The sequence below is a fragment of the Lathyrus oleraceus genome, chromosome 5, assembly GCF_024323335.1.
Source record: "Lathyrus oleraceus cultivar Zhongwan6 chromosome 5, CAAS_Psat_ZW6_1.0, whole genome shotgun sequence".
NCBI classification, from domain to species: Eukaryota; Viridiplantae; Streptophyta; class Magnoliopsida; order Fabales; family Fabaceae; genus Lathyrus; species Lathyrus oleraceus.
In genome coordinates this window covers 387074063-387083971 of record NC_066583.1, presented here as the reverse complement: position 1 = coordinate 387083971, position 9909 = coordinate 387074063, and the positions used below count along the sequence as shown (strand labels likewise).

The 9909-nt window shown below is 32.0% G+C and overlaps 1 protein-coding gene across 1 annotated transcript; it reads right to left on the bottom strand.

Moving 5' to 3' along the window:
• Window positions 1-3150: 3150 nt before the first annotated feature.
• Window positions 3151-6880, bottom strand: LOC127084981 (protein trichome birefringence-like 43). Its single transcript, XM_051025525.1, has 5 exons — window positions 6412-6880; window positions 5265-5436; window positions 4576-4751; window positions 4329-4487; window positions 3151-3629 (listed from the first exon to the last, which is right to left on the bottom strand). The coding sequence occupies exons 1-5, from the start codon at window positions 6681-6683 to the stop codon at window positions 3323-3325; spliced, it is 1086 nt and encodes a 361-aa protein (XP_050881482.1). The 5' UTR covers window positions 6684-6880; the 3' UTR covers window positions 3151-3322.
• Between the last annotated feature and the right edge of the window lie 3029 nt (window positions 6881-9909).

The following is a 9909-nucleotide window of genomic DNA, read 5'->3' as shown; positions in this document are numbered from 1 at the left end:
AAACGATTATCTTTTTTTTTACCGGAGAATTACTCATCTCCGTAGGTTGGTTGAATTTGTTACCCCTTTGCCTTCATTCACTTATTCGATTTGCATGGCTATGTTTGATTTATTCTGAATTTAGTTTGAATGATAGATATATGGTTTTTGTGTTTGATTTCTGTTAAGGGTTGATTTGTGTTTTAGGTTTGATTAGGATTCGATCTAGATCAGATTGAGGGTTTCTGGATAGTTTTAGGGTTAGGTTTCTTAGAAGTTAGGGTTAGGGTTCTTCACTTTAGGGTTAGGGTTCTAGGTTGATAAGTTAGGGTTCAAAAGAACCCAATTAGGGTTCTTCATTAAGGTTAGGGTTCATCCTAGGGTTCATGGTCTTGAAGGGTTCTGGGTTTGGTATTTGAAGATATGAAGATCCCGATTGAACTTTAACTAGAGATGTGGGTTTGGGGGCAGTTAGCACAGTGGCTACTAGGTTTCAGGGTGGCTGGAGGAAAGGGTTTAGAGAGAAAGAATGAGAGAGAGTAGTGAAGATACGATAAGAGAGAGAAAGGGAAAGAAGAAATGGAACTAGCCTGAAGACTTTGGGGTTATATACTCCCTCTATCTTGTATCCATGTCACGACTGGGTGGCATATTTCCAACCAATTAATATGTTGACTTTGACTAGCCCAGGTACCCCTGCTCTTACCATGTGTCTGCTTTGACTTTTAATCCCCACTCTCCATTACAATTACTTTGACTTAGATTGACTATCACACGACCCTGGTAACCTCTACCTGAATCGCGTTGGATTTATCCAACATCCATGGATGAGAGTCAACCGTTGACTCTCTCCATGGAGCCCCTAGCCATTGTTGTGCTTCAAAGGTTAATGGGCTTCCTCTTTTTTTGCTATTTACTCCCCTCAGCCTCATCCCAATTACTAATAAAATTAATAATGCACCCCTTACTTAATTTATTTAAACTTAATCAATTAACTTATTTTCTTAATTGAAAATTTATAATTAATATTTTACTTTTAGAATCTAATTGATAATTAATTTATTTAAAATAATTAATCTTAATAATCAACGATTTAGCATATTTTAAATTACAAAATATAAAAATATGCTTTAATGATTAGGGTTTATTAGTATAATTTTACGATTAAATTTTAGGACTAACTTTTGGGACATTATTAAAGCTAATCAGGGTTTAATGGAGATCATACTGATTTTTCTTTCATTATCTAATTATGTTTAAAAGCTCAAACAAAGTTAATCATGTGTATAACTATATCATCTAATATAACTTCTAATTAAATTAAAATTGGTATATTTTTGCAATTAACAAATGAATCAAAATCAATGTCGCACAGTCAATCTATAAGTCCTCTTCCCTGGTGCATTGAGTCATTTTTTTCAAACATTTGTCCGCCCCCGATGCGTAGATAACTTTCAACAATTTAAAAAAACACAAAACAAACAAATATTTTCTAGAAGAACTACGGTGTTCTGATCCTTCATCTAACATGAAGGTACATAGGCATAAAGTCATATCACTCTAGCGAGTACGATAACCAAAAACACCTTTTTTGGGTCTAACTTCATTAATCAATCATTTTCTTTAAACAATAGATTTTTTTTGTAAATAAATAGATTAAGAAAAGAACAGACGACGTAAGCAAACATTCCCTATGGAAACACACACTAATCCTAGATTTAGAGGAGGATCCGATTGAGTACAATGGAGGTTAGGGGTTCCTAATACCTTCCTATTGCTTAACCGACTCTCAAACCTTAGTCTCTCCCATTTATCTTAGGAACAAATAAAATATGGTGGTGACTCTGTAAATTTTTTCCAACCACGAGAAGATCCATTCACTAGGTTAGTTGGGAAAATGTATGTTTACCTAAAGATAAGGAGGTCTAGGTGTCAAAGATATTAGGTTGTTCAATATATCCCTCCTTTTGATGTGGAAGTGGAAGATTTTAAACGATTTGGCGGCTATTTGGTCAAAGTTGATTGAATTTATATATCGTTCTTTTGGGATTCCTATTATGAGTAGAGGCTTTCGTAAAGGGAGGAATCATGACTCGATTTATTTGAGAGATTTATCTAGTTTAGGGTATGATGATGGCTTGAGCAAAGATTGTTTTAGAGACAATTTGAGGTGTTTTCTAGGTAACGATTCTGATGTCGATTTCTGGTCCATCAGATGGTTGTGTTCGTAGAGCATTAATGAGGCATTTCCCGAGCTACATACATGTTCCATTTTGAATAATAAGTGTTGGAGGGATGGGATATTGGGTTGAAGGACATTGAGTGTGGAATCTACATTTGAATGAGCGGAATCTTGATAGTAGTTCAACCTATTTGAAGGAAGAGTTGTTGGAAAAGTTGGAGTTGATTCAACCTAATTTTTCTGTGCAAGATAGATTCGAGTGGATCCCGAATGTGTCTCTCCTATTTTTGGTTTCTTCTTGTTATTCTGTTTTGCAGGAATCTCATTTGGTAGTGGTTGATTCTGATTTGTCTGCAGCCCTAAACATCCTTTAGAATTCGTAAATTACTTCCAAATTTATTCTTTTATTTGGAGGTTGTCGACTAAGGTTAACTTGTTGTATAAAGGTATCATTAATGATGTTAGTGATACTTTGTGTGTCTTTTGTTCTGCTAAAGAGGAGAACTTGCTCCATCTTTTCATATCTTGTCCGGTTGTTTGCTATGTGTGGAGGAAATAGGGTGACTGGTTTGGTTGTGATTTTTTTGGATATTTTTGTGAGCGGGTATCGTTTATGTCTTCGTGGGGGGAAGTTTGTGCCAAGATTTTGGCAAGAAGAAGGATGAGATGTTTTGGATAGCAGCTTGTTGGATCATCTGATTAGGGAGAAACAATTCTTTGTTTAATGAGAAAATTTTATGTGGAGATGAAGTTGTCCTATCCATTAAGTTCTTATCTTGGAATTGGTTAATTGTTGGTAGTATTTCTTCTCAAATTTTTCGTTGGTACGATTGTTTTTTCGTTCCTTCTCTCTTTGTAAGTGGCGTTTGTCATCTTTGTAAGGGTTAGAGTATCCCTTGCACTCTCTTTCTTTAATCATTGCTGGCTTATCAAAAATTTATGAGATTCAAACATGTATAACCCCTTTCCATTGTCTATAGTTTTCCGAATAAAAAAAAGAGATTTTGATAGATTCTTCAATCCTCTATCCAACATTACTTATTTCAACTTAAAATTTCACACTTGTAATAAGATATACCTTATTTGATCATCTTTACAAATATTAATTGAAAATATACAAGAACATAAAGAGCATAATTTTAATTTAAGAATATGCATCAATCAATTTTGAATTAAAGTTGCATATAAAAGTTGATTCCAAGTATCAGGAACACCAGCTAAGCACCAATGGCTGCAATCCATGTCCCTATGTCCTCCATGTCCATAAACTGAAGGGTGACCATCTTTTCTAAGTTGTGATAAAGTTGTGATATCAAGCAAGTTTATAGGCTTTTTCATGGAACTTAGAACTCTTTCTAGAACCAATTCTGCTGGGTGTGGGCCTCCTGGATACTTGGTTCCTAATAATGGTTTTGCTTGTCCTTCACAAAATTTTGTACTTTCTGTTGGTGTTCCCCATTGCTCTGAGCTGGAAATAATTAGAAGAAAAAAAAGTTTTTCAACATTGAGTCATTTCAATAAATTGTTTTCAAATTAACACTACCCTAGAGAAGTTGACATCATGATTTCAAATTTATTGTTTTCAAATTAACACTTTCCTAGAGAAATTGATATCATGATTTCAAATTGAGATCCGCATATATTGCTGATGCGGTAGGTTTTGCAACTGCAGAATAATTTAAAATCATGTGTGTGATATGCATGAAACAAATTCAATCATGTTTGTTTAATCTCTCGAGATTAGTCTTAAATTTTTCTAAACTCGATTGATTAGTTACGGTTAGGGCGCCTATGGTTTAACCTTAAAAACATTTTATTAAGCCCTACTAATTCATAATTTAATATCGTCCAATTTTAAATCCTACATCATGTTCACTAGTCTGCCTTGCACGTTCTAAATTCGGCCATGAATTCTTTTTAACAAAAATTAAAATTTTAAAATTTCATACCTTAATCTTTCTATGATGTAATAATTTTTTTTTAACTTTAACCTTCTTTTAACCATAAAGATCTCTCAAGTTTCACGTTACAATACTTTATAATATGTACCGCAACAATCGCAATATCCACAAAATCATAACACTCACCGACACAATTTAAAAATATGATTAACATTGCGATTTTTAATTTTTAACTCATAGGCATCTTAATATCGACAAATACTTACTTAACATGATCCGGAGAAACTCCTTGGAAGAACACCTTTGTTTTAGTAATGTTAATATTGTCATCAACCCAATTGGCCCATGTTTTCAATCCTTTCTCATATGCAACCAAACGATCCATATCTCTAAATCTATTATTCCCTTCTTGAATAAAATCCCATCTGCATGAACAAAATAAAAGTAAGAAAAGAATAGAAACAAAGTAAATGGAATAGAAAGATAAACAAATGAAGAATGAGTTTTAATTACGGTTGTTTTCTTCCTGTGTGAAGCCACCAATGCCAAGAGTCAAAAATCAAAACATCAATTCCTTTCCATGTATTGGCAGCTTCAATAGAATCTAGTTTCAAAACTCTACCAATATTTTCACCAACAATGTCCACCAAAAATGCATTGCGTGAGAACATCACCTTAACATTGTAGCTCTGCAAATCATGTCCATACACAAGCTATAAGTAATATGCTACTTTTAATTAATGATAAAGTTATGTGCTACTTCACCCATTACTAAGCTCCAAGTTAAGATTAAATTATGCTACAATTTAAGAAAATGTTTAATCATTGTTACTTTGTATTTTTCATGATTTATAGTTCTATAATTAATAAAAAATATTTTTCCTTTATGGTTACTTAAACTTTATATTATTAATTTTTTTTTATCAATTTTCTTTTCTGAAATAAATTGTTTGGTTACATTTTGTTGCTTGTACGTGTGGAACTTAATAAAGAGATTACTAGTTGATATGATGCCATTTATAATGTTATTACTTGACTATGATGTTTCACTTAATTTCAATATCATCAATCAATGTATGGCTGCAAACATTTCAATATCATTTCAATCGGATTGTTTTATTTTATGTAAATTAAATATTCTTTAAGAGATTAATATATATATTCAATTCACTAAAGATAAAAAAGAAATATAGAAGTCTAACACTGAAGGTGAAAATGGAGAGACCACCAACTCTCACTAAGTTATAGTGAGCTTGTGGGACCGCTATATGAAGCATGCAAGTGAGTGATTGCCATTGATTCAAACTCAAAGAGTCCCCCACGAACAAAACACTTTTTCCTCTATATCTTCTTAAGAAATCTTCACCATTGAATCTATGATACAAAATTAATTCAAATTCACAAGTGAGTCCAAATGAAGCTGCAATGTCTAAATCATCATTAAATGAATTTTTTTTGTTTGTTTATAAATTGACAAGTGATCCATATTTGTAGACAAAATGGTTGAAAGTTACCTCATAACATGATCATCTCAATTTCAACTTCTTCACATATATGTCATTTGGTAGGTCAAGAATATAATATGTATTTAAGGCTAGTTACAACCTTTAACTAATTGTTTGGAATATGACAATTTAAAAAGACATCCTAACAAACAAAAAATGATTTGAAATTTTAAAGATTGATGCAACAAAATATCATACTTCTCAAGATAGAGTTTTATTTAAGTGGCTAACAATTTACAAACCTTATTCTTTGCAAAGACATCCACTAGGTTCGTGACACACTTTATAATTCATGTTTATATGATTGTTATTAAAACTTCTTAAATTTTGTTAATAAACTACTACAATTCATTTCACAAATCAAAGATCGATTTTTTTAACTCTTAATTGATATTCTAAAAGTGATTTTTTTAGTCAATATAAGATATAAGTCGAGCTATAACATTAAATTACAAATTTATTAGGGTTAAATCAAATCTAATTAAAGACTCATAATAATTATTCACGACTAAAGAATGAATAACATTTATATAAAAGTGTCGGTGAATCTTAAGTTAAATACCAAAAATCGATGTTACTAAATTAGATATCATTAACAAGATTCGCACCATGGATAGAATAGGGAACCTTTTTCACTATGGCGTATGTGAATTTAAAACCAGCCACCATAATCTCGAATATTGCAATTTAGGAGTATGAATCGTGATTCAAAACCTAAAGTCTATTTGTATCACATAAAAATTAAAATAAAATGAATAAAAATAAGAGTCTATTTCTATCACATAAAGACTAAAATAAAATGAATAAAAATAAACATCACAGTAACTAAATGAAAAATGTGTACCTAGGTAAGTTACATCCAGTGGGCTGCCATCTATACTTTAGATAGAATTGATCTGGTCTACCATTATTTTGACAATCAAATTCTTTCTCAATAAAAGGACACTGTGAAGTTTCATATAAAGGGAATGATTCATCATAAACCCATTTTCCTTCAAACAAATCACAACCACTTTTCACAATAGTTTTCTTGTGATCAATATTAACCTTCTTTCCATGTGCAAGATTCATGGAAAGGGTATGAAATATCAAAACAAATATGATGATGAATTTCATGGTAGTTGTATTCACAAGAAGGGTGTGTTTTCTTTTCTTTTCCTAATGGAAGTTCTTTGCAATTTTTTTATGATAAGGTTTATATCTATTTATGTGTTAGAAGGAGGGAGAAGAGTTAACATCAAATGAATTTAAATTGAAAATGAGTATGAGATATAGGAGTGTGTGATAGTGATACTGAATATGTTGATTTTGTTTAATTAGAATTCAACATTTTTTAATGTTGAATAAATACAATTAATGATACCCGTAAATCCAATGCAAAAATTGAAGGTAGATACATTTGACTCCTCAACATTTAGTATGACTAAGTTTTATCGCTAAGATTTTTAGAGGTAAAAAAATTAAGTAAAATATATGAAACTAAATTGGTAGCACTTGGCAAATTGCATGGTGAATAACAAAGAAAATATGAAATGAAATGTGAATGAAACGTTTCTATAATAAAATGTTTAGTTTTTAGACAAGATGGTCGTTTTATTATATAGTCTTATTATATAGGCCTAAGTGTAATTAACTTAAGAGAAAAAAATTGTTTAACAAACTAATTAGATATTAAAGTTTAATATCTTTCTTCAAATTGGAGTGCGTGTCTATCATTTCAAGTTTATGAACTAAATTTAAGAAGGATTAAGATGGAGCGGTTCGGTGAAGATGTAAACTACTTGGTCGGATAAATCAACAAGTAGGATGAATCGACAAGTATGAAATGAATGATTTGTGCTAGCACCTCATAGCGTACAACATGACAATTTATTTAAGTATCTGAGACTTCCTGTTGGAGCTTAGGATCCCCTTGTTAACCTGCTTGCTAAGAGGCTCAATTCTTGGAAGCATGGATTTGTTAGCTTGGGTGGTTGGGTGGTTTTACTTTATTATGTTCTTAATGCTATTCATTTCTTCTTCTTGTTTTATGTGAAAATTCATGTAAAGGTATGGAGGGAAATTATTCAGATTTAAAGAAGGTTTTATAAGGATGTGTCAAAGAATATTCTATTTTTTTTTGGTTTAGTTGGGGTGATGTATGTAAACCTAAGAGTAAATGTGGTATGGAGGTTAGGGATCTTCGTCTGGTAAAATTAACTCTTTTGACTAAGTGAAGGTTGCGTCTTATTCCGGGCACCTCTAGTATTTAGAGGAATGTACTTGTTGACCGTTACACTGATTCTTTTGTCACTTCTTTAAGGGGCAATAGAAATTGCGGTTTGAAACACCTTCTCCTTATGGAAAAGACTTTCTTTTCTAAGCTCTAAGCAAGAAGATCCTTCAGACTTGTTTGTAGATAGTACCATTAGGAAGGTCTGACCTGGGTTTCATACATCTTTTTGAACTGAACATTGGATTGGGAGTAAATTTCTTGAGGATAAGTTCCATAGGTTGTTTATGATCACGAAAAAATCTTGAGGGAAGTGTTGGTTAGGTTGGTAGGTGGGGTAGTGATACCTTATTTTGGGACTTAAGGTGGATAAGATCTTTCTTTGTGCATGAAGATTATGTGGTTGCTAGTTTTCTCTCAGTCATTCGATGACATATTTTCTCTCCGTGTGATTTGATTCTAATCATAAAATGAACTTGGATCGAATCATGGATCTCCATGAAAGCTAGAATTAGGATTTGCCTAATAGGATACAAATCATAACTTCGAAATTTCAAAATTTCACCTTAGATTTAAATAGTTGTTTCTTTGATCCAAACAATCAGATAATCTCTCATTATGAACTTTTTCATGATGAAAGATTAGACGAAACCTTTAGATAAAATGTAAATTTGTCTTTCCTTCTTTAGTGTGTCTATTCCTAGCACCTTTGTACCTTTCTCTTATTCGAAGAACAACTTCTTGAATGCTAATACATGTCAGGTTGCATCTCTTTTTTGTTACACCTTATGTGTATAATTTGTTATTTTTTAGTGAAACAAGAGAAAGTGAGTTGATCAAACTTGTAATTATTCATCTTTGATCAAGCTCATGATAACCATCAAGATCAAAAACCCATTTTATCCAGAAACTTAAGAGAACCTTAGTGTTTTTTTTTCATTCACCAACATCTAATTCATTGATGATATCTTAAGATTTATAGTGTTTGTGTGTGTCATGCCCCAAACTTTATCCTACTACATATGTATACATTCATCATTTCATCAACATAACCATTTACATTCCAACCATTCCAAAAAGAAAACATAACATAGAAATAAAATCCAAATTTGGGTCCTGGTAACCGGTTACCCAAATTATGGTAACTGGTTACACCCTCTCTTAAACAAGCGTCTAGGGTAATTTTCTACTGATGTAACTGGTTACCCAAATCCTGGTAACCGGTTACACCTGCTTTCAGAACACTTCTAAGACCATTTTCAGTATGGGTAACCGGTTACCCAAATCCTGGTAACTGGTTACACCTGCGCGGAAAGCAACAATAATTTTCTTTTTTTACACAAAGTGAATCCTTTTTTTACACACACCAACGCACATGTTTGCCCTATAAATAGAACACTTTTCCCCTTCATTTGGACAAGCCAAGCAACCCCTAAAAATTATGTCCAAACACACTCAAACCCTCTCTTTAAACCTAAACCCAAACTCATACAACTCATCTTTTCTCAAGCAACCTCCCCAACTTTATCCTCATTTTATTTTCTCCCAGTCCTTCCATTTTTTACACTACAACTCAACCCATTCCATCAAGTTTCAACCATATCCACCATCATCCAAACCTTTTGCTTTGTTTTCAAACTCAACACCATAACAACCTAGTTTTAACACCACAAATTTGGTAATGGTTTCAACTCAAACTCATTGACATTTTGGCTTTGTTTTGTGTTTGAAAATGGGTGTTTATTCATGGGATGTTTTTTGAGAGGGATTTGAATCAAGTTTGAGACAAGTGGATTTTTTTGGTTTGCACTATTTTTAGGATTTTTGTTCTTATTATTTTTCATTTATCATTTTTAATCACACTTTTTTTTCTTTTCTTGTTTATTTTTTATTATTTACCCTTTGTTTATGATTATATTGGTTGATGACAATCTTGAACATCATTTATTATTGATCCTAAGGTTGATTAATCCTTCAACACTTCAAATATGTTGATGAATAATCAATGGATCATTCTTGACACTTTGAGGTGTTGATAAGTTGCCCTTAGTTGATCATATTGTTGAATATCTTGATGATAGTTGAGAAATTTTGTTGCTTGAGCTTTGCCTTTGCAATTTTTTTATGTTG

Excerpts from the sequence above, each read along its gene's own strand:
- LOC127084981 (XM_051025525.1), bottom strand. The coding sequence starts at position 6,683 with ATGAAATTCATCATCATATTTGTTTTGATATTTCATACCCTTTCCATG. Across the intron at positions 4,488-4,575 it reads CACACAGGAAGAAAACAACC|ATGGGATTTTATTCAAGAAG; the intron begins GTAATTAAAACT and ends TTGTTCATGCAG. Across the intron at positions 3,630-4,328 it reads GTTTCTCCGGATCATGTTAA|CTCAGAGCAATGGGGAACAC; the intron begins GTAAGTATTTGT and ends AATTATTTCCAG.